The sequence below is a fragment of the Epinephelus fuscoguttatus genome, linkage group LG9, assembly GCF_011397635.1.
Source record: "Epinephelus fuscoguttatus linkage group LG9, E.fuscoguttatus.final_Chr_v1".
Lineage (NCBI taxonomy): Eukaryota > Metazoa > Chordata > Actinopteri > Perciformes > Serranidae > Epinephelus > Epinephelus fuscoguttatus.
In genome coordinates this window covers 20,283,565-20,309,599 of record NC_064760.1, presented here as the reverse complement: position 1 = coordinate 20,309,599, position 26,035 = coordinate 20,283,565, and the positions used below count along the sequence as shown (strand labels likewise).

Here is a 26,035-nt window from a genome sequence, read left to right as displayed (position 1 = left end):
ATCTAAAATCACACACTGGGGTGGCATTATACCTGTGTTCTTTGGTTCTGTGTAAAACAAAGGCAGCATAATGACAGGACTTCATAGCAGCCCCATCGTGGGATCTCTGTGTAAAAAGGGCAACAGACTGAGGTGACACCTCGCAGACAGCCTGTCAGTCAAAGCAGCCCACTCTTAAATATGCATAATTTTAAGCTTTAATAAAATACTAATGGATGAGTTATATTAAAATTCAGCCCTGTACAGTTGTGAAATTACTTATAGAGACCAAAATCCAAAATCGTTTTTGTACCAGGCTGTAAACATGTTTATTTCTGCTGCAACATGAGGGTCTATCAAGACTGACTCTATTTTGGAGCAAACCTCAAGTGGCCATTAGAGGAACTGCAGTTTTTGGCACTTCAGCAGTGGCTTCATTTTGCAGTCCTGGAGTTTGCCTCTTGACAAGCACTCACTATGCAGAATGCAGAGCAGAATGTCAGTGTTGCATTTTAATATTTTATATCTCTGGATTACTACCACTGATGCAAACATCTAAGCAGCATCTTAATGTAGCAGCTTGTCAAGGTGGAGCTCACAACATAGTAATCTTTATTTTTCATTTCAAATCTTGAAAGTAGCAGGTAACTAGAGCTGTTAAATAAATGTAGTAAAAAGTCAAATGACCCTCCCTGAAACGTAGTTGGTTAGAAGTTTAAATACAAAATAAACAACTTCCACAGGCTTGTGTGTGGATTTTGATTTATGGTGTTTCTAATAATGAAGATAATGTTTGGTGCAATAAAAATGGTCCACATGGATACCTCTCATATTTCTCTGAAGCCAACCTGATTAAAACATTTGCATAAAAATGTAATAAATATATGTGTGGAAAAATATCATTTAAAGTAAGGCGGGGAGTGTGCGAGAGCTTCTCTCCTTTGGTGAGTAATGACTGTGACTATTTCCATCATCCGCAACTCTTCCCACAGTCTTTTTCTTTTATGTCACTTGTCCTCTCTCCTCACAAAGTGCTGATGTCCTCTGTGGTTTCCCACCAGAGAATACTGTAGTTTTTATCAGATCGATTAAGATACTAAGAGGCTCCTTTCATCAATGTGTGAAAACAGTCTGACCTAATTATAACACAAAAGCTTGTTTCTAACAGATGGCATTTAGACACTTTTATAAAACATACGGCTACACTTGTTTAATTAAGGCCTCATCGCACTGTATGATCCTCACACACAAAACACAATGATAAACAGGCTGAGCAAAGGAAACAAAGTGATGGTAAAAATACCAGACAGGTTAGACAAGGCAGAGAAACTGTAAGGAGGGGAGCAGCAAAGTAAATTTGTACTTGAGTGCAGCTCAAACTATATTCATCACACACCTGATTTGCTATGCACATTTACCCTGCAAAGAGGCCGTGCGTGTGCGTGCATGTGTGTGCTCTCTCTTCTAAGTGGGCGTCACACTGGTGTGAGTCTTAAGAGAACTTGACTGAGTGCCATCCGGTGACACCCGCCCCGGCTTTTCTTTTTGTCAGCCATTCCAGCTTTTTTCCTGCCAATTGTCATTACCGCTCCTTTTGGCTCTTTCTCTCCTCCGTCCCCTCCCCTCCCTCTCCTCCGTCCCTCGGCCTCTCACCATTCTTACCTGGGAGGCCACGAGTCACTGCTCCTGCTTTTAATACTCAACTGCCATCCATCCATCCATACTCTATCCCCTCCCCTTTCTCTCCCTCTCTCTCTCTCTCTTCTCATACCTCCATCTGTCCCTCGCTTTTCTTTATCTGCCTTTAAAGCAGGAGGCAGGAAAAAGGCTAGCTGGTCCTTTGTGTGCTTGGCCTCAGTTTGTGCTCAGTCAAGCGGACACAGCTCTTAAATCCAGGCCCGGGCCTTTGGCACAAAAGGAAGGCTCAGGTCTTGTAAAGGCCCCTACGGCTCTCCCTATCTCTTTCCACCTTTCTCTGAAAAAGACAGACAGGCAGTTATTCTAAACAGGAGGACAAGAGTGGATGGAGAAGGGGGGGAACAAGATGCCGATGCTAAAAGGAGCGGACATAATTCTCTTCATCAGAGAGCAGCGGCAAAGACGTTCTTTTCTCCCTCACACCAACTCTCTTTCCCTAAACCAAGCAACACTGGAGCTATTTTCTTTTTCATCCCCTTTTTCTCCTTCAAGGGGAATGAATTAACTGAATGAATTAACACCAGGGCTGCTGTGATCATCATCATCATCACGCTCCTCCTCATCAGCAGCAGCAGCTTTGACGATGCTTTTTAACACCTAGAAGGATCACACTGCTGACGCCGAGGCAGGAAGAAGCAAAGATGTCGACAACCTTGTCAAAAAAAAGAGGAGGAAAAAAAAACTCCCCAACTAGCAAGGTATCACAGTCTGAGTGCTACAGTCTTTAGCCCAGAGTCTTGTCAAGTCTCTTGGCACTACTAAAGAAACCTTACTGCTGATGATGATAGGAAAAGAGGGGGAGGGAGGGAGTAGGTGAGACTTGGAGGGAAAGGAAAGGCGGGTAGAGGATGGAAGCGAGATACAAGGGAGAAGGAGGAAGAAGAGGAGGGAGGAGGAGGAGGGAGACCAAATGTAAGAGTGTGGAGGAGAGGAGAGTGGAGGTGGAGAGGTAGAAAGGTGAGGAAGAAGATGAGAAGAACGGGAGGAAACATGGTGTTTAAGTTGTTGATCACGCCGGGCAAAAACACCACATCTTCAAAGAAAGGGGAACAGACGAGAGAGAGCGACAGGGCGACAGGCGAAGCAGAGAGATGGAGGTCTTGGAGGAGAGGAAGAGGGGGAGTCCGGGAGAGCTGCAGTGAGGATTTTAATTAGCGGTAATTGGCCACCGAGGGAACAGAAACTGGGAGATGGGAGGCAGGAGAGGGAAGAGAGGGGAGCATAGCAGCCAGTTTTTGACAGAGTGATATCTCTCTTGCTTTGTACCTCTCTATTTCCTTCAGCATTTTTTCTATCTTGGCCTATCCATCTCCATCTTGTTTTCCCTCCATCTTTTTCCACCTCCAACTGTGCTACTCCCGCTTTACTCCCCAAACAGCATCCTTCACTCTCTACCAATTTCCAGCTAAACACAAGACACTGCAAAGAGAAAATATTTGGGACAACATTAAAGCGGTGTGTTCAATAACACCGAAAAGCTTTGTACACTTTACTGAGCTACATTAAATGCAGTTAATTAGAGATTTTTTGGGGCTGAAATCTAGAAAAAGATGAAAGAAGTGTTTGTTTGACCTAAAGTTAACCTGCGGAAAATAGGTTTGAGGTTTCCTCTTATCTGTTCCATACTGGATTTATTACAGCACTTCAACTAATCTTAAATCTGCTTTTATCAATATTTTGCATATTTACAATAGATCAGAGGACTACTTTTATGTGGAAGGGGCTGCTCATAGTGATGAACCCACAAACAACTATCATTACTGCTGTAATGACTCAGAATTACGCCAGTCATTGGATTTGGCTGTTCAATACAATGATCTGACTATTTGTTTCTTTCTTTACGTAAAGAGTTTGAATGGTATTCAGCGGGACGTTAAAAGACATTCACGTGATATAGCACACAAGCCAAGTTAGCCCTACGAGCTAGTGCATGCTAACTATGCTTGCGACTGAAATGCTTAACAACCTTTTTTATCAAACAAAAGCTAGAGACTGTGTAGTGATAAGTTGCTGTGAGCTTTAAATTCACCACTTCAAAGCAGAAGGCACATGATAACATTTTCTCAGAGACTGACAGGGCCAAGCCTCTCTTCCTCCAGGCAGCTGCCTCCATCTCACTCAGACTCACCCAGGGTCTGGGTCCCCAGATGCCAGCACCAGAGAGCAGTGTGAAAGTGAGGAGCGTTTACTCTACAGCTAAATCTGGGGAGCAAAACATTCCCACTACACTGCACAGTGCACAATTACTGACCAAAAAAGCCCAAAACAAGACAAAACAAAACAAAAATGACCGTTTTAGTGAAAGAATCACAGTCGACTGAAGGGTCTCTGTCTGATGACTTGGATCATCAACTTTCAGGGGCAGCCCTTACTCTGCAGTTCCCCTCTACGGAGCATTATAGTGACCATAGACTCAATATTTTAGTTTTCCAGCCTGCAAACTTTCTGTTTTGGTCTCACCACTCTGATCCGACTTGTTTTCAGCTGTGGCAGGCAACTTTTTTTGTTAAGAAAACTATTTTAAAAGCCCACTGTACACCACCTGCTCAGCACCAAACGGCTGACAAAGTTAGGGACCAGCTGCTGAGCATAGTGAAGCATTTAGCTGCTGAGATTTTTTTAAGATACTGGTAAAGACTAAAAACACAGCTAAGAGAATGGATTTTGCTCCCTTGGACCTACTGTTTGTGCCAAACTGCAACTGCCTGTCAAATAATGTATCTGTATAACCTTCATGGAAAAATATCAAGCAGTGCAGCTTGTATCAAATATTTTTTCACTGTATTTGTTTTTGCGATGCTGCAGCTGATCACCAGAATAAGAATTAACGGTTGTCAAGGTTGTAGGTCTCTGCACTGACGTCAGAGCGCTGCCTTTACTGAATGTGAATAGTGATTATGGTCCTGTTGTCTCTTTCTCGCTCTCTTTAGACCCGCCCCTGGCACCTTCCCTCCCCAGAGAGGCACACTGTTGTATCTCGCTGTGATCGGCGGGGGAGCGAGGGCCGACTGGGGAACAGGATAGCAGGGTTACAGCTGTGTTTATCGGTACACAGGTGAGCTCTGGGGCGCTGGGTCGTCCGGACAACACTTTTGGCCCACGCTCCCCTGTCTGGCAACCACAAAACACACAGGAGCGCACACCTACATGTGTGCACATGCATCTTACAGCACGCAGTTGGCTCACAAGTGAGCAACACGCTCAATTTATGCACACACAAACAGACTGATCTCAAACCGTTCCACTCCTAATCAAGTCCTCCTAATTACAGCGGCTCATATGCCCCAAAGTTGACAGATTGCTGATTTAACTGCCTTTAAGTTTTGGTTAATATGTGAATTTAGGCAGGGCCTGCTTGAAATTTTCCAGCTGTCATTTGTCAACATCCCCAAATTGCATGCAACTCTTACTAAACAGCAGCAGTAGTGTGCCATGCGCTCCGGGTGTTGCTAGGTTACGGTACTGGGATGCTGCTGGCTAAGTGGCTGCGGGATCATCGACGGACACTCTGCATGGAGGGCTGACAGCAGGTCCTCTGGACCATTTGGCAACTCGTGAGTCAGACGCTCTTTAAATCCCACATCTGGTGGCAAGCCCATACAAATCAAGATCAAAGTGTTGGCTTTGAGATTGGACCTGTCTCTCAACCTCCCTGCCTCTCTCCTGTCGAGTTTCATTTTCATTTCTTTCTCTTTTCCACGGCGGCGCGCTGCCTTCACACAGTCCTCTGCCTGCTTTGTTATCCCTCCTTTGCTTTCCCTGTGTTGTTGCTGTCTCGCCTCTCTCCCTCCTGCTGAGAGGTAATCAAGCCCTGTTGTGAGTGTTTAAGCATTGGAGTAGACGCATGTTGAATTATTCTTGGGACTTAATATTTTGTCTGGGAGGAGAGAACCAGTCTCCATACCACATGCTGGGCAGCGGCCACGTACACATGAATGCACACACACCCACACACACAGTTAGTCAGTCAGTGAGTCAGAAAGATAGTCAGTCACACAGATATCCTGCTGACAGAGAGTTACAGGTAAGAGATTGATTGGACCTGACAGGCAACCCACACTGTATACACTGATACACTTAATGCGACACAGACACAAGTAAACACAGTATGCACACTACCAGACTGTACAAACAAGCGTATCACTGTGAGAGAAACACACATGCACACATGTGACAGACAGCATCCATTCACACGTATGTAAACATCACAGCTAACGTCCTCAAAGTTAAACACGCAAACCAACAAAAGGAGAACAGACAATGTAAGAACTCATCTCCTGACTAATTCCCTCCTGTCTTCAGCTTCCCTCACATCCGTCCCCTCCCCCACGCTGCTTGGTTTTATTTTTATTTCTTTTACCACTCTCCCACTCCCTCCTTATCTATCTCTTCTACTCCTGCTCTCCATTCTGCCTTGAGCTCGCCTTTATCATCGCTTCTCTTTCCCTTTTTTCCCCCTTCGTCTTTCACTGTGAACTTAAACTCTCCGTGGAACCATAAGCTGATATCACACAGACTCAGTGTTCCTTTAATCTCTCTCTCTCTCTCACACACACACACACACACACACACACACACTGACACAGACACAGACACACACACACACACCTGGGTGGTCATTATATTTCACAAAGCTTGGCGAGGGCATTGTTGCATTACCTATCATGCTGTGTGTGTGGCATAACGGTGGTGCACAATATCATGGTTAGCTGGTGACAGAAGATCATGTTTAAAATAAGAGGCAGGAGGTGTTAACTGTTTTAGCTTCAGAGGCCTTTGAACTGTGTAACTCTTTACATACAGTATGAGACAGGTAGTAGTGAGGGTGTAGCTGATTAAAAGGCTTTCATTATAAATAATCTGCCATGTTACAATGTTGAACTCCATTGATTTAGCAGTGCACTCATGTAACTCACAATGGACACTTTGAAAAAGGATGAAAATCGATTTAACAGATTCAGAGGTATCGCCTTTTTTATTCCACACATTCATCTTCCTTGTCAAAACTTGGCTCCTACATCACCCACAATGCAACTCGACCGCAAATGGTTGGGTCAAAGATTTGGGTGTGTCATGCTAGTAGCAGCTCATGTAGACTCAAGCAGAAATGAGGACCTACAGAGGTCTCACGTCTTTTTAAATCCTCATGCTCAGATTTTCTTTTCATTTTCAAACTTGTAGTTTTCAACCCTTAACTGACGCTGACTCAAGTGACATCACTTAAGGCAATTTATTAGACAGACAATAGGATTTTATTTATTTTTACACTACATTTTCACTGAAAGCTGACCGAATCCGACCTGAGCCCGAAAACAATTTATAGCTACATTTTTGACCAAACCCGGCCCGACCTGTCGGGTACCGTCGGGCTCGGATCGCCACACTCTAGTGTGTGTATGTGTCCCCTATTGGGGCCTATCTGAATTTCTGTCTTTGAGAGATATTATTTTGTAATATAACTGAATTTTCTATCCATACATATAAATTTTAAATAAATTAAAATGATAAGGCATCTTTGAGTAAACTACGAGTATCATTTAAGTAGCCTATGTCGTGGCCGGCCGAGTGTCCTCTTTTTTGGAAATCAAAATATGGTCACCCTAACTAACCAGACCTGTAAACAGACTTTGTAGTGTAAAATCGGTGGAGACCCTCTTTAAGAAATCCGACTTAGGAAGAATTCTGGTATTGAGTATCAATTGACATGTTAAACTGAGAGGTGACTTCATAGCTTTTTGTCTTTTCTGCCACATTACTTATTAAGCAAGCGCTGCTGCAGTGTTATAGCAGCGCACTTTCAAGCAGTCAGCTAAGCCGTAGCTGTAACTTCTGACGATCCGACTGCATGTGAACGAAAACAGCCATCGAAGCCGAGGAGTCTTGGATGCATCTGTCAATCATGTTAATCACTGCTCGTGAATTGTGGTCAAACTAGTTTTCAGACATATATTTTAGTGTACTGTTTAGCTGTAAAATGAGAATGTTGGTCCAGTTGGAGGGCGGTGTTGGTGCGTCACTCGACTATGTCCAACATGGCTGCCAGGTCAAAACCTTTCTCATTTTACAGCTAAACAGTACACTAAAATGTATTTCTATAAACATTTGAGGCAAGAAACAGACAATGCAGTAACAGAATCTTGGTTCATATTTGATCAATAAAACAGTTTGGCCCCATTTCAAGAGCAGTGACTGACATGATTGACAGCTGTGTTACAGACTTCTGAGCTCTGATTGGGTGTTTTTGGTGCAAGCAGTAAATTCTAGCAAATGTCTTCAGAGGAAACAGGAGGATGAGGGACATGACTTTTTACATAGCCTTAAATAATACTGTGTGAATATAGTGACAAAAAGTGTAGCTTTAGCTTTAAACCAGTAGTTCCCATTGTGGGGGTCTAATCAAATTTACTATTCACAGATTAATCAACAAAGAATATGATATTTAAAGAATGCTTTTCCTTTCTGTCACACATATATTTAATTCTACAGTGTAGGATTTTCATATTAAATGTGGCCAAAGTTTCAAATAATGAGGTGAACCTATGTACATGTAATCCTTGTGAGCAAACTGTTCAGTTTACTCTGTCTCCAACAGCTTTAGCTACAAGATGACATCAGATCCTAGCAGATTTCTCTATATGGTCATCGGCTCCTGGCGTGCTACTGCAGTGTTTATATTACAGTACATACACTGCTACATGTAGCAACATGCTAACATCAAGGAAACATGTAATAATGGTTAACTTCTCCCAGATTTCCGATCATGTTAAGAGGCTTTTTTTGGTGATTTGTCACATATAAAGTACAGCTATTCTCCATTACAGTCACCTCCTAGCTGCAATGTTGGTGCAGAAATGCAGAGATACTAAAGACCTGGAAACACCAGTCAGAGCAGACGGGAGAGGGACTCAGATAAACAGGCGCTAAAACAGAGCACCTCAGACAGAAGGTGATCACAGGTGTTTCAGCACAGACAGTATGAGGAGAGAAAAAAGTGTTTTTTGAACATTAAAGCATGTTCTCATGAAAACCCAAAATACAAGCATGAACCTGAAAATGAGTATAATAGGTCCCCTTTAATTGCAGCCCTGATGTCAAGAGGTCAGCTAACAGCTTTTTCCTTGAATTTTCCTTTGCCAGAGTTTCCAGATGGAGAATGTTTTTGATCAGTCGTGGCAGCTTTTACTGCTCATGCTAACTGCCCAGTGTTTCTTTAAAATAAACCAGAACATTTTACTGAGTGAAAACACTAAAGTGATACAATATTTTAGTCAGCTTTAAAAATAAGCTTAATTGAATAGATTATCAGTAACTACATGAGTGATGAAACTGAAGATGAATGTCCTCAGTGTCTAGAAACAAGAAGACAGATTGTAGTTTTAATTTTGTAGTTTCCAGAGTGTCGTTACTGCTGCTCAGTTCCTTTTATTGTCTGCACCGAGTGTTGAGGCTCTCCCCACAGTCGCATGTTGCGTTTCAGATGTCTGGGAAGCCGTAGGAGAATATTTTTTTCAGAACTAAAACACCTAGAAAAGCTTTTCCTGCCATGTTGAATCTTCAGTTTCGTCACATTATACATGCCGCAGTGGAGTGCCACTTAATAATTGAGTGCCATTTACTTTGCTATAAAAGGAAGGTAGTAAGTGACATTATTGTGGATACCTAGATGAGTTTCTGCTGGTTGTAGAATCTGGGCTGGAGAGGGAAACTGATCTACTTTAAGAAGAAAGAAAAACAATTTAATTAAATTGTGCATGTTTCTGTGAGGAAGAATAAAATGTTCGTGTTGCCTTCTTTTATGTAGTTATTTATTTATTATCTATTCATCTGTTGTCTAACCTTTATTTATCTCTTGAAAGTCAACTGTGCAGCTTGCTCTTTTTTAACATCCTGCATCATCACTGTCACACTTTCCTCCGCATTCACACCTGCAAACAGTCCAGTAAAACCACACTAAGGTAGGTGGATGTTAAACAAACACTCACACACTTCATACTCACACTTTGCTGGGAGGCCGTAGCCACAGGTGATCTTGGCCTCTCCGGTCTCGCAGCCATGAAGGGAAGCACACTCTTTTTTCAGCAGTGGACCTGCAGCGCGGTGGATCGCTCCGTCCACTGGAGAAGAGAAGACAGGAGATTCAGAGAGTTGGCCTACTTATGTGAATCCTCTGCAATCTGACTACTTATAAGGAGTCTAAATGTTTGAAGTCCAGCAGACACATTTACAGGTGTCAAAGCTTAGCGCTCAAAGGACCAGGATGATGTCGGTATTAGTAGTGAGCAGTTGAATTTCCCATCTTCTGCAGGTTGCCAACTTTTCCCCCGTAATCCTGCTTTTTTTTTGCCCCTTTTAATAAGTCAAAGCATCTGTCTCTCTGTGTGTCAGTCTATTTAATGGATTTTAGGGCCACTGCCTTAGTTAATTACTCCATTTAATGTGTTATTAAGGGCTCAGCTGACTTTGACTTTTTGGTCAATTAGTCTTTATTAATTACATTTTCATAAATCTGTATCTATCTTTGATCCACACCACATCTAAAGACCGTGACTGTGTTCATTTCCAGGAGGGCAATGATGCAGGAAAAGCAATTTTACAGCTGTGCCAATTTACCAGTTTCAGTCACAATCTCTGCGCCCCTCCCAGTTAGACACATTTCCTCAACGTTAATATTTATACCATCTTGAGCTCAACAGCTTTATTATTGTGGTTCTCAGCATTATGGACCCAAGAAAGCAGCGTTTTACTTTAATGAAATCACACTTGGAACAAATTAAGATAAAACAGGAACAACAGATTTAAATGCTGCAATGCAACAAAAAACAAAAGACTTCACAATTAAGGAACATTCTTCAGAGCCAAAATATTTGACTTAAATTGATGAAAAGAAAATAATCTTTATAGAATAATTTGAACATTTTATATAAAGGTTACTTTATATTATATCATGATGTGACATTACATTTCATAGGATCAAGGAAACCACCAGGGCTGCCCCCTAATAGTCGACCAAACATTAGTCGACCAGAAATGTCATTAGTCAGCAAAATTTAATTGGCTGTTTAGTCGCAGAAAAATAAAACAAACAAAGAAAAAACATGGAACTCTATTAGGAGCTGCTGCACCTTTTCAAAATAAAAGTATCTGCGGTGAGTAACATGTCAAGCAGGAAATCAGAGATCATTTTGAGAAGGTGAAGGTCGAACGCAAGGTGATATGTAAACTCATTGGTCGACTACAAACATGACGTATCATCTGAAACATGTCAGTAGCTACATGCCCATTAGCCACTTTGCACAATCATTACTGCTTTGCCGACAGCGTCATTAACAGGCGGCTCGCTCAGTGTGTGACGTGCACTTGTAGATGAAATATAGGCCTATATTAATGAAGGTTCATTAGTACGGTTTTGTATTTCTCTGTAATGTAGCACAATGTTAACAATGTTACTGATACTATTCTTTGTCACACCTTCAACTCAAACTGTTGTGTTGCCCTGCCCAAAATATATCATTTAATAATTAAGTTAATATCATATACATGCGGGCGACCAGTCGACTAATGTCCCTGATTGACGACTATTGATCGAAGAAAATTTTAAGTCGGGGGTAGCTCTGGAAACCTCACACATATTCCAGTGAAGTGTTGGCCGCACACTGAAGATTCAGATTAAATCTGGAGAAGAAAGCAAAGTGTGCTTAGACATTAAAGTAAAAAGATAGCATCGGAGCATCTGAATGCTCAGCTTTCTCCCCTTTCTTGTCACATTCAGACTAAACATCAGGTCTGTTAATCATCTCACAGAAAGAGGAGAGAGAGATCAGCTTTATTATCCCACCCGGGAAAATTCATTATCTAGACAGTGTAAAATCACAAGTTTAGACTGTGCCACTTTGTCAGGGAACTTCATGAAAAGCATAATCTCAGGCATTTTAACCCTTTGTATGAACATTATCAGAGCAGAGATGACAGGAAACAAGGGAAACGAAAGATGAGGAATGACATGCATCAAAGATCCTACAACAATAACATCATAGCTGCTCAACATAATCCTGGCAGCAACTGTTTCCCTCAAAATGTAGTTGGCAAAACAACTTAGTAGTATACACTATATATGTATATATATATATATATATATATATTCAAATGCTATGTTATGACTATGTTTATATGCACAAAATATCAGGGGTTTTGTCCTTGTTACAAAAAGGTCAATATTCCTACTAAGCTGTTTACATGGCTAATGAAAATTATTATTCCACTAATATTCCTGTTTACATGCAGCAGTGCATGCTCCAACTAATATGCCCTAACACAGTGGTTCCCAACTGGTCCAGCCACACAGTCCAGATTTCTCCTTAGTCATTAGTTCGAGGTCCACACAATTTAATACACTGGCATCATACTTGTGTTGAGCTAGTTTGCTGTCTCAGTCCAGAAGCTGTCTGTTAGTCACTCACTCTGCAGCAGGAAACAGCACTTTGAATAAAAGCTCTCTGCTGAAAATTCACTGTACAAACTTGACATGTTTGCAAGTGCGGTTCATTCAGAATGGACTCACAACCCACTTTTGCACTGCGTCCCACCAGTTGGGAACCACTGCCCTAACATGTCATTTGTCACGTCAAAATATGGAAAAGTGGAACAGCTGGAGCCGCATGTCATTTTTTTTTTTTTCACATCATAATAGGATTTTTTCAAAGCTTTCCACTGTTGGCGGACTTGAACTGTGCAAACATAGCCTCCTTGAAAAGGTCAGTGTTGTGATATTTGCGCATATCCAAAAGCCTGTTGATAGGTTTCTTCATCTGACCAAAGATGTGGGCTTTTCTTTTGGTCCTGCATCTCTACTACAGCCTTGCAAACTGTAGTTGGTTTGTGTACAAAGTACCCATGACAACGCACAGCACTGATAGTAAACAACCAAGAGGCTGTGTGTCACAAACTGTGATTAAAACCCAATCGTATTCTGAATGCACTGTATACATGTCCAAAGAATGCTCCTAAAACCTGACTAATATCAGCTTATCCCATGCCTTGATTGGAAAATGCTTCATGCGGAAAAAGGCCTAATTCAGAATATCCAAACTCAAATTCAGACTCTGAGTAATAGAAGAAAATCAGTGTGCATGTAAATGTGGTCATTTTCTCACAGTGCTGTCAGCCGGTCTGCCAGTAACTCACCAGCACTTGTCGCCTGCTCAGATCCTGGCTCAAGACTCTGCTTTTCTTTTGAAATAATTCAGAGGTAGGAGTCTGGCGTCAATAATTCATAATTAACCCAGAATAAAACACATCTGTCAGGAACGAGTTTGTCAGAGCACTGTGAGACTTGTCAGCACTTGGAGAAAATAGTCCAATAACACCCATCCATATGTCACAGCTCAGCGCGTTGGCCTGTGGCTCTTATCTCCGTCTGACTGTCTACAGGCCAGCTGTTACAGCGGTGTGTTTCGCCAAACTGAGTAGCTCCAGGCGGGGGTCTGGTGTTATCTGAACGGTATTGTGTTAAGTTGGCATATCGCATGCCGTGCTGAGCTGTAGTATGCCGTGTCATGCTGTGCCATGTTGAACTGGGCCACACTGTGAGCTAAGCACAAGTGTGAGGTTGTGAAAGGCGAGTTCTGAACACTGGCTACCTCCTCAGGGTGCACAGAAACAAGCTTAGATACCATGCTCACACTGCGTGTATGTGTGCATGTGTGTGTGCACAAACCATTGCTGGTGTGTGTACTTCCTTGTCAATGCGTATGTGTGCCCATGTACAGATGTATCCATGTGTGTATTTGTGTGCGTGTGAAGAGTCCTTGAGGTGACACGCACACACACACACAGTGCACACACTAACTTTGAAGCAGCCCAACTCTGAAATAGAGAACAAGTGTGATAAGACGGAGGGATGGAAAGGAGAAGGAGGGAGGAAGGGAGGGGAATAAGGGAGAGAGCAGCAGATGTAAAAATAGTCTGGAGGGAGATAAGGAAACAGGCACGAAAAACAGAATCAAAAGAAAAAGAAATGGAAATTGAACTGAAACCTAAACCAACAATACCTTTTGTTTTGTGTCATGCTTCATGTTTGGCAGATACATCAATGGGTATGTTCGTAAGGGTGAGAGTGGGCATGTGTATGTGTGTTAATGGTGAAAACTGGCCTTTACCCCCGTCTTTATGAGAGGATTGCACAGCCTTAAGCTACAGCAATGCTTCTCGACCTGACAACCTCTCTGCTCAGGCCCACACATACACAGCTGGACTGAAATGTGTGTGAAATACCTACACAATGAAGCCCGCACACATCAACAACAACACACACAAGAGCACATATGCAGGTGTGTATATACAGCTAAACACTAAGATTAAGCAACATGTGTCCTAGTATAGAAAAGATGTTGGGAAGACAGTTAATTTAGTCGCTGATCCCTGGATGTTATAACACTTAGACGCCTGATTAAAGTGTTGTTTGTTCATCCATCCTTTCACTTTAGTCATTATGTTACTTACTCTATTAGTACGACTGCACACCTACAGTCATTAAGCAGTCCCTCCAGGATTTCAATGTTTTCGGGATTGTTGCGGCCTGAAATGTCCGATTTCACGGCAGCTTTCATTAAAAAAAAATGCAATATTTATAGACGTTTTTTGCGATGAAATTCCTGGGGCAAGCAAAAATTGCAAAAATAGTTGTGATGCTTTCTCATATTCAGAGGTTATTCTTATGAGCATTCACTGTTTACCACAGAATTTGAATCTATTTGTGATGGTAGGAGGGTGGGAAGGAGCCACAACACCTGATCGCAGACAGTAAGCTGTTCCTGTCGTTCAAAGCAGTGCTGAGGGAAAGTCGGCGTGAGCTGCTCTTTCCCTGCTCTCTCTGCCCAGTTAGCACAAGCTAACAGCACAACGTGATCTCATACCTACTTGTCATATTGCTTGACTTTGGCAGAAGCTTCACAGCAGCAGTTAACAGTCGGCACAGAGCCGTTAATCTCACACTGAAACGGCTCAACTGTGTCATTAACCCTGTTAATAACCGTTGGGTAACATTAGCCATGTGATGCTAACAGTTAGCCCTGTCACTGTCAGAGAGCTCCAGTCCTGCAGCAGTAGTCACATGGTAAACGGAGAGAGACACACTGTGTGTGCAGGTCTACAATGAAATGAGATTTTTTTCATTTCAAATAGTTAAAACTGCAGTTAAGTTGGAGTGGTTAGACAAAATTGCAAGGTCTCACAGACCTTACAGGGACTGGCTGAATTTGCGTTAATTGTTGCGATCGTGATATCCTGGAGGGACTGTTTAAGTATTTTGGTTACAGTCGGAAAACTCAATCAACCCAAATTATTTCTGCTTTATTCCTCGCAGACATATGTGTGGAGTTTGCATGTTCTCCCTGTGTCAGCGTGGGTTTTCTCCGGGTACTCCAGCTTCCTCCCACAGTCCAAAGACATGCAGGTTAATTAGTGACTCTAAATTGGCCGTAGGTGTGAATATGAGTGTGAATGGTTGTCTGTCTCTATGTGTCATCCCTGTGATAGTCTGGTGACCTGTCCAGGGTTTATCCTGCCTCTCGCCCAGTGTCAGCTGGGATAGGCTCCAGTCCTCGACAACCCCTAACAGGATAAGTGGTTCCAATAATGAATGAATGAATGAATGAATAAAACTGGTTCTCTATAAGCCTCACTTTCACTATGCAGTTCTGTCTGCCACTGGGTACGATCTCCCAGGAAAAGGAAGGCTCGATTAACGGCACAAAGGAAGTGCATTAACCATTATGTACCTAAAACAGGAAGAGGATAGCGCTGTTATTTCCCTGGTAGCTATCGGTAGCTACTCAGAGTTACCAAAGGGTAGCATTGTAAGGTCTTGCAGTCACTGTCTCTTGTAGTGAAAATGGCAGATGGTGGAACAACCGAAGTAATTGTGGAAGCTGTTGTAATGGCTAGGCTCTGAGAAAAACAGAAAGCAATGCAGTTATCGACAGCAGCACCAACAATAACACAACTTGGGAAAGTTAGGGTGGAGTTGAAAGTTTGTCTGTTTCAACTTTACACATAAAATACACATTTTGTTAAACCATCAAGTCTTGGCACAATAAGAATTGGTAAGGTTTAGGGATAGATCATGGTTTGGGTTAAAATAAGGACTCTGTGGACCTTTGTTGTCATGGTAACAATAACAAATGTGGTTAAGGTTCTGCAACAATCGTGGCTGTGCTTTACAAAAAGCTGCGTTGACTCACTGTTGGTAACAGAAAATGAAAAGCGGCCTATCATGTTGAAGTCTGATGTTTTGTTGACTCATCCATCCAACCTGATCTCCTCCCTGACATAGACTCATGTAAGAGAACTGAATGCCGTGTTCCAAGATAGCACTCCCATAAAAAATGACCATGAAACATGCATTTTTGGGCCAGTGTGCCTCACGTGATGAACGCAGAAGTTGCAATATGCAGCTATAATCAATAAAGCCAAAACTGCTTCAGCACTGTTCCTGGGGCCTTGCTCCCTATGCAGACTTAGTTGCTCTATAACATTGTGACCTTCCTACTTTGTTCCCATTATTATTACTTTGGTTGTCAGAGGGCTTTGTCACATTTATGTAAACATGTAATATTGAGGCACTTGCTGACATTAATGTTGGGAGGTCAGTCTCAGATATACAAAGACATATCACTGTAATGTCCTTCATGTTGTTTCACATTTCAGGTGGTGCACAACTTCAAAATGCAGCCAACAAATCCTGTCCTTTCAGCTGCAGATAACGTCAGTTTGACTACACACTCTGCCAAATCACAATTTGTGCAGTCAGCTGAAGAAGCCTTTGTTTTTCTCATGTTTAACTTAGATTTCTCCTTGTCAAATGAAGATGAGAGCAGAGGAGATTGAATAAATCACCTCCTCCCCCTCTCTCTCTGGACACAGCCTGAACATGGTGAGCAGGGTTAATAAATGTGCTTACACCTATTCAGTCTCCCCGTGACTCCCGCCTTTCAAATATAAAGAGCTGTCCTTCTAACTAGATTCACTGAAGACAGCCCATGTTAGCTTTCTTTCAGACTGTGGTAACTTCTGGCTCTGTGGGAGCTGGTGTAATAGCCCAGCATGAGCACTGCACGCTACTGAGTAGATTCAGACACTGTTCTGTCACTTCAATGCAGTCAGAAATATGAAGGGGGAATTCATGAGCAGAGGGGGTGAAAATGAAAGATGCGCTTGAAGTAAAGCTGCTCCGGCAGTACTTCTTCATCGCAGCCACATATGCAGGTGTATTAGTGCTCAACTATGGCAATATTATCTATTATTTCTACAAAATAATATCAACTGAGTCCATCTGGTCATGCTGCGAAGAGCAAGATAACTGAATTTAAATCAGTTTTCCTCATGAAATATTTAACTTTGAACTGAATAAAAAGGGGAAAATTAATAATTGCTTCATATCGATGCTGCACTGTCACATATGTTTGTCACAATTGCCATTTGTGGACTGCATCTCTAATGTGCCTGTGACTTGTGGTGTTGGCGACACAGTCATGGCTCTAGGTAGAGATGGGAATCGAGTTCAAGTTGAGAACTAGCTCCAAATTTTCCAGTGCATCAGAATCACATCCTTCCGAGCTTATCAATTCCTTTTATTGATGGTGGCATATTTTTCAGACAATTGTGCTTTGCAAAACAATAACATCAAATTCATGCATCTACACTGCTGGAAACTTGCAACAGGAAGGAGTCATGGCAGAGAAAAAGAAACAAATGAATGCGTTCATGACAAAGGATGATTACAGTGCTGTTTGTGATGTCTCTAAAATGATCATTTCAAGAAAGTGTAGAAATGCCAGCAATGTGCTGAAACATCTTTCTTAGCAACATGAGCATAAATTCCAGAAATGCCGTGTATTTGACACCTATAGAGGGTAAATATCCTATGGTAGAGCATTGCCAACACGCAGGCAGGCTTAGAAGGTTTCTTTTTCTTTGACTTAGAAAAAATGAATGCTGAACAAAAATCCTCTCATTCCATCTACACTGTATTCAGACCTGAAGATAATAAACAGTTGCACTGATGCTGAAAACCAGGGGGTTAAAATGTTGTCTGTTTCCACTTTAAACAACAAAATATGATGTGGTTAAGCTTCTAGGTTATAGCATAATAACAGGTTGTAAGGTTTAGGCAAACATCATGGGTTGGGTGAAGATAAGGACTTTGTTGAGGTTTGAGGACCTTCTTTCGTCAGTGTGACAATTATAAGTATGTGGTTAAGGTACAATCATGGGAACAATCATTTAAGTTTTCATAGTCATATCTGGGTGTGATCTCTAACTTTCCATCTTCTGCCACCTTTAGGTCAAAAAAATACTTTGGTTTATGACTTAATAGCTGCAAAACTAATGGCAATCCCTCAGCTGTACTAATGTTTAATGCTAATTAGCAAATGTTAACATGCTAACACACAAAACTAAGATGGTGAATATGGTGTGCATTATATCTAGACATCAGCATATTTTTATTGTTGCTGTGAGCATGTCAGCATGCTGACATTAGGCAAGTAGTTCATTGCCCCACTGTGCAAAAGTACCAGCCACGATCTCACTCCCAACTTTTTAAATACTGTCACTTTGTCAGTTGATCTCAGCAGCAGACACCGACACTTGGTGGTATGACACGCACTGGGTGGCATCTGTTTCTGACACAGCACGCATCTACCTACAGTATGAGTGAGAAAGTCTGTATAGGGAAGGTGGGAGGTGAGTTGGATGGGTCAAACAAACTCTGGACTTTCACCCAGGAGCCCACTGTTCATGTCCCATGAAACCAAAGAAACCAAAAGTCAGTCGAGTTAGTTCAGTAACAGCATAGTGTGCTAGTATGAGTAGTGTGCAACACTAGTGGCACATGTTGCATGACGTATGTCAGATAACATTACATTAGGTTAGTTACAACATACTCATTTTTAGCCAAACCTCTTTTCCAAACCTGACCATGCACTTTTGTTACCTAAACGTAAGAAAGTTAACATAAAAAAAGTGTTTTACCTACCTATGAATTGTATTTTGAAAAATATTGCATGCATTTAACAATCTATCCAAATGACCAAAACTGACGATGGAAGGGTACCTAGCGCCCTAAGTGTAGGGCCACTGACCGAGCGTTGACATATGGCAGGTACATGTTGAAAGCACAGCCCCAGTGTAGCAAAAAACAGTGCATGCTGCAGACACTATTATCTAGTTTCATAGTGGGAATATTTAGGCCACTGTTTAGTGCTGTAATTAAAAAAACAGTTCTGATGTCAGACACAACTTAAGTTTTGTTTTCTTTGTTATACGACCTGAATGGGTGCTATTCACTTGTGGGGTGGATCTCTGATGTGCTTGTGACTTTACTTTATGTGTCACTGAAATCACTTCCCTTTGGAGATAATAAAGTCAAACTCACACTGCCTCGATATAGTGTGAGTGTATTTGTGTGTATATATACACCGACGTGCATGGATACTGCAATGTATCCTCCTCTCAGACAGTGGAGACCAAGGAAAGCCCTAACCAAATTAGCATCCCTGCAGTGTCAAAGGATACTTCATGTTCATACTCCACTGACTCCATCGCATGCAAATAGAGTACCTGAACTACTCAACAATCAGCCATAATTGGCTACACCTATTGCCACCAACAGACGTCAACAGATTATAATGAATTAGTCATGAATTTAATTTATATTACTAGACACTAAAAAAATCTTTTAGGAAGTGTCAAACTCATTTCCATATTAAAAAAACCCCAGCATTCATTATTTAGCCCTCATTACCATACAAAATATCACATCAACGCTTCCTGCCACTGAAGCCCAGCCTTCCAGGGAATATGAGATGGGACGGAGATATAAAAAAAACAATGGAGGGAGATGGAGAGACTCACACAGAGACAGCGAGAGAGGAGACGGGGGATTGAAGAGCGCAGTTGGACAAAGAGAAATGGGTTTGGAACAGGATCAAGTGTAAAAGAGGGTGTGTAGGTGAGGAGAGTGAGGGAGGCTAAAAACAAAAGGGGAGGAGATGAATGGTAAGCGGGGGTTCAGAGAGGAGGAAGCATAAAAAGGGACGCAATGGATGGATGGATGCAGAAAATGGGTAGAAATGAGTGTTTTGGCCTCTGTAGGCCAGTGACCAGCCAGCTAAGCAGGCGGCTGACCAGTTTAGGTGTTATCGTGCCTCCCTCACAGGCTCTGTATTGACTGACTCTGGGGGGGAGGGAGAGGGAGGGAGCCGGGGAAGTAGGGAGACTGGGAAGTGATAATTGGCGATATGCTTACCTGGCGAGGAGCCTGCAACCCCCAGCAGGGCACACAAACAAACACAGACACAGACACACACACAGACACACACACACACACACACACACACACACACACAATGCCTGCAATGTTATATGCCAGGACAAGCTTCAACCCCACCACCCTTACAAACACACCCACGCAAACAAGAAAAAGCACACACACACACACACACACACACACACACACACACACACACACACACACACAGGTAGATTGACATTAGAGTAAAACCAATCCCGAGGTCTCTCCTATGGAATACTAATATGGCTGCCCTTGCCAGCTGACCTCTTATAGGCCAAACAGGCTGTCCGTCAAACTAATGGGGCGGAACGCTGGCATATTGCTTTCCCACAATCCCTCAGCAGAGCCAGGACACTCATTTACTTCAGTCAGCTTGTTGCCAAGGCAACATTTAGGATGGGTCTGGTGGTGGATGCACGCACATGCATGCACACTGCTTTACAGACACTAGTATATATGTAGTTGTACACACAGACTTAAATATGCAGCAACCTGTTAAAAGCTATGAACTTATCCACACACACACACACACACACACACACACACACACACACACACACAAACACGACTGTTGCGGTGAAACAGGCGATTTTTATGCATGCGGCTGAGACACTGACAGCACTGTCTGTATGTGGAAGGTACACTAAGTGCTCTTTGCCTCTCGTCTCGTCTCCGCGCCCCAAAACCAATCTTCTGCTCTCTCCCTTTTATTCACAATACATGCTCTCTTGTTCTGAAAGGCAAGCAGACAAGCCTGTCCTCCGCCTGCATTTATTCTCCTCATCCAGACAAGGAGAAAGCACAGAGGAAGGCTGCAGACACACAGGGACCACAGCCGAGAGACTTCCAGAGCCGGGTATCAAACCCCATCCTCGTTCTGGAGGATTGATTATAGATGTCAGGCAGCACACAAAGTCAGTTCTGCAAGGAAATCCATAGCTAGAGAGGATTTTGTTCTTTTTCCTCCCCCCACCAAATTAACAAATGTAAGTGGATGAAATTTTAATTGGGATCGTGCTCATCTATTGTGTGCTGAGTCCGGATGTCTTAAGACACCTAAACCAATCATATGCAGGCACTGTCTTCATGGCTGGTTCACATCCTGTGCACTCTGTCCCCACAGACCCAGAACAGGCTCTCTGAAACCAGCTGCCTGTTCATAACTGCATGTCTCTGTTTGATCTGCATGTTGTTATTATACAAGTTCAGCACAATGCCGTAAAATACAATACTCAATTATGAATCAAAAGATACGCCTTAGGTATCAACGACAAGATTCTCGTTATTCTTATTTATTCATTTCTTTTGTGAGGGGACCGTGTAGAATATTAAACATAAATGTTACTATTTGATGTATCAGTCTTAGCTTTAAGCTTCATCGTCAGTCGCTTGACAGGCCACAATTAAAACATCTTCACAGTGACAGAACGGCACTGAACAAACAAGACAGCAAGACAAGACACATAATACAAACACAAACACACACACACACGCACACGCGCACACACACACACACACACACACACACACACACACACACACAGGCTCCACCCTAACTCAGCATATGTCCATATGTTTGAGTTAAAGCAAGACTATTGTTCAGTGGTTACCAAGTTGCAGCTTTGCACCCACTGGACACTTCATGTTACTGGTAGTGTTGTCATGATATTGGAATATTGATGTTTTTAAATTTTTATTAACAGACAAAAATCACCTGGGTGTAACATGACAATGATGGATTTTCTTTTCTTGGGTGGTAGCAGAGACCAGCAGAGTGACTGTTGTGAACATTAACAATAGGAGAGAGCGAGGAAGTGCAGCTGGTACCAGTATATCGATACTGAAACTGTTTCAAATATAGAGTCACTATGTATCCATAAACTGATATTTGTGACAAAACTGGTTATGAGACGAGTGCATCATTAACTTTAACACACTGCAGCCTATTGGATAAACATGAAGACATCCATGTCAGTGCTCTAAATGAAAAATGAACCCCTCTGCATCAAGAATAAATCCAAGTCTGAGCTCTTCTAAATGTATTAAATGCAATTCAGATGTTGTTTTGGAAATGTGTAAAGATACTGAAATATGATTCGGAGCTATCACCTCTTCATTGTATTCCAGCAGCCAAAGTGGACGAAGCAAGGAACAGCCTTAATGCTAAACTCATTAGAATTCTCTTGCACATAGCAAGGAGGACTATTCTCAAATTTTGGATCTCTAAGGACGTCCCTGAACTGGACGAGTAGTATAGGAAGGTATAGAGTGTGCCAGGGCTGACGTCAAAACCCGGAAGTTTAGCATAGCGCTGGTTCCCGGAAGAGAAAGTGAATGTGATTTTTTCATTGCGTTTTGGATTATGTCAGAAAATAAGCTCTGTGGCTAACACAAGTTTATGATACTTACAGGTTTTGTTCAGCGAGATAATCTTTACATATGAACACCTTTCATACCGCATTTGAAGCTTAACTGCAATCGCCAGAAGTAAAAAGCTAACGTTAGGCTTTAACGGACTATATGACTACTCCATGGTCGCATGACTCTTGACGTCACCGCCACTAAGCTTTCAACTAATTTCATTGTATAATGGGGAAATCGGACTGTTTAAGCTAAATAAGAAGCTGTAATGGCGGACTGCCAGCACTCTCGCCTGTTCGGGGGTGATGACGTTTACTGTCCCTGACAGGGTTTGTAGTCGTATTGAGCAACTTGTTCGCAACTGCCTTTTTTACGACACGTAAAAGCTTCAAAATTCACAAGTAGGGTATTTACTGACGTGTTTTATGTCGTAGAACAAAACCTGAAACTCGCTTAAGCTTTTGTTAACCACAGACCTTATTTGAGGCATTTTACCAAAATTCCATTCAAAAAATGTAATGACTTTTAGACGAGAGAACCGGAAGTGCTAAAAGCGCTAACGGAGTTCCGGGTTTACTGGCACACTCTATGGAGAATTATCCCTAATAAAGATCCAGCTTAACTGTGTGTCGACTGATTTATCTATCATATGTCATGAAGATGAACCACGAAAGCACAACAACGGCATCGTAAAGATGATTATTTCCTGGTCTTCAGGCTTAATTCATAACCTAGTTTAAAGACTTAACTTACCTCAGTTTTTGTGTTAAATCAAATTATCATGCAGCAAATATGGGGCCAAGTGGTAGTCCAGCAGTGGTGTTCCCAATCTCTGTTCAATGTGTACAGAAACTGTATACATTGAACAGAAATTGGGTGGAGAAGAAGGTTAATAGGGGCCATGTCCCTGTCCATACTGGCCGTTGTATCTTCATTTAGTGACAGCAGTAACAAGGACGGGGGACAAAATCCACGGCAGTCATTCGAAGCCAAAGTACATTCCAAATCAAGTTCAGCCAGACCTAATGTGTGGCTTTAGCAGTTTGAGTCAGCCAAATCAAAGTCAGCGATGGATGCTGAAACATAAAGAGAAAATCTCTGTAACTAGGGATGCACTGTATCAATCTGATGCTGTCTTCATTTTGCAGATTGAGTGTGTGAGTCCACATTAAATACTATTTCTTTGTCAATGTAATTTTAAAACGTAGTGTTTCTTCCATCAGTTTTTAAGAGCTTCATGTTTCCAGACATAAAATTACTATTCCACTGAGCTCCACACAGTGAGATATAAAGATTTTAAAGATGGGAAAAGAGAGCACTGGCAAGAGATCAGTACTTGGCCTCGGCTCACATACCTTGCTGGAGGTATCGTAATCGTTAGGGGAAAAGGAGTAACAAACATCAGATACACACTTCATTTGAACTAAGAATTCTGCCTCTTACAATGTGCTCGCTCTAGAAAAGGCTCACTCTGTTCATGGCCAGTATAGAAATGATTACAGTGTCTTATATCAAGGCGTCCCTTAACCTTTCAACATGACAGGTTTTATACTGATCTGTTTTTAGTCCACAGCAGCTCGACTGAACAGAAAGCATGAAGACAAGGTAGATCACGGATAGGTTAACATGTTAAACTGTAATGACAACCTTAAATAATGTAAATGTTTTTATTGTAGCTTGAAATGCGGTGAGTACGTTCAGCTTCTCATCTTTATATATGCTCATATTTTCAGACGTCTGATGACATTGCTGTGCAGGCCACAAACCTGTAACCTCAATGCATCACACATCCCAAAGGTACATTACTGACATATGGTGACCGAGAGGAAGAACCAAATACAAACTTCAAAGTGTGAGTAGTCCTGGCTCAAGCAAATGTATGTATTTTTACATACATATATAAATAGAAAGCTTGTGGTAAGTGTCTGGCTGACTGAATCCCCAATCATCATCTAGGATTTCTTTTCTATTTGGAAAATCAATCACAGCAGTGAAATGTTGAAATAGCAGATAAGCTCTGGAATAAATGAGCAACTGCAGCCAGTGGACATAAAAAAATGTTAATTTCCTGCCCTTGAGTTTGTTGTTGATCCGTCGGAGCTCAGCACCCCTCTAGATTGAAGAAAACAATGTCGGCAGGTGTGCGTTTGATCTCAGTGAATGACATTTACCCAGGTACCCTTGAGACTGAGTAGTAAAGCACTGTAAAGACCTTTTGTTGCCTCAGCCCTGATGAAAAAAACTCCTCACTCAAGCTGAATGAATGAATGCTTGGTTACTCAGTGCAGAGTGTGATCTCGGCGAATGGAGATGTATACCAAATGATTTTTGGTGTGTTTTTCTACTCGTCTCGGTTCTCGCATCTTTATATTATCTATTGGACCTTCATTGCTCTCGTCTCTCTCGTCGTCTCGCTCTCACCATCATCTCCCCTCCCGTCTCTCTTGTTTGTTCCATTCTACCCCTTGTCTCTACGCTTACCTCTCTCTAATTAACACCTACTGTAGCCTCTATCTGCCTTAGCAAACCCCCAAGGACGGAGCTGGAAAGAGAGACGGCGAGAGGGAAATAAATACAATAAAAAAAGAGATGAGGGAAATCAACTGAGCAAGAGAGAAGCTGTTACAGAGTGACAGAAGCAGATAAAAAAAACACTGATGCAGATTGTGGTTGTTGGATATCTAGCCCGTTGCTGAACATTTTTAGAATTAAAACAGGTAAATCAATATAAACGTGCTTTTCATAGACACAAATGCACATAGTCTGATGCATACACCCGTTCACGGCCTCTCTAGAAACCATCTGTCTTTGTAGAGCCATCAGAGACTTCAGGACAACATCAAAAGACGCTGTACATCTCAAAGTGCTTGACTGCATGTAGTGTGTGTGAGTGTGCGCAAAGCCACAAGACACAAGAGTGTGCTGTCCATTTTTATGGCTTGAGGCTCAGCTGGTGTATATCAGTAAGGGTGGAGCCCGTGTGTGTGTGTATGTGTAGATGGTAAGGAGTTACTGCTTCAACAGAACACTTCAGGCAAGCAAATGCACTCTCAGAAGCAGACAAATGCACTGCGATGAACACACATACACATGCACACATACAGGTGTGCCAGTAAATATGTCACCATGGAGACTGGAAAGCAAAAGCACACACGCACACACACACACACACACACACACACACACACACGCACTAACATACAAATTAGAAGGTTAAAAATGTCAGTCCAAGTGAGCTGGTCTAAAAGGCAAAAGCTGTTTGCCTAAATGAAGAAAATGAAAACAACCACAGGCCCAAATTTGCAAGCAATAACAAACACACACACACACACACACACACACACACACACACACACACACACACACACACACACATAGGTGGAAAAGGAGCGTGTGTGTGTGTATATGTTTTAGTGAATGCGACTGCCGCATTAGCTGTACAGATTTATTACGTATCGATTAAGCGTGGACGTCCGACATCACGCGCACGCAGCAAAGCACTGAGTCAACAATACACTGAAAAATGACTGTTTATATCCACAGCACTCCACACCCATAAATTATGAACTATCGACTTTGCACCTGCACTCACACACAAACACACACAAGCAGACAGGCACACACAGCGCGGCATGCAAACGCACCTTG

General features: G+C 42.2%; 1 protein-coding gene across 2 annotated transcripts in view; it reads right to left on the bottom strand.

Annotated features, from left to right (window-relative positions):
- Nucleotides 1-26,035, bottom strand: part of macrod1 (mono-ADP ribosylhydrolase 1) — a 161,617-nt gene that overhangs the window by 49,568 nt on the left and 86,014 nt on the right. For both annotated transcript variants that reach the window (XM_049585298.1, XM_049585297.1), the window contains exon 5: nt 9,675-9,791. In XM_049585298.1, the coding sequence (XP_049441255.1) occupies nt 9,675-9,791 (117 nt within the window). The remainder of the gene's footprint in view (nt 1-9,674; nt 9,792-26,035) is intronic.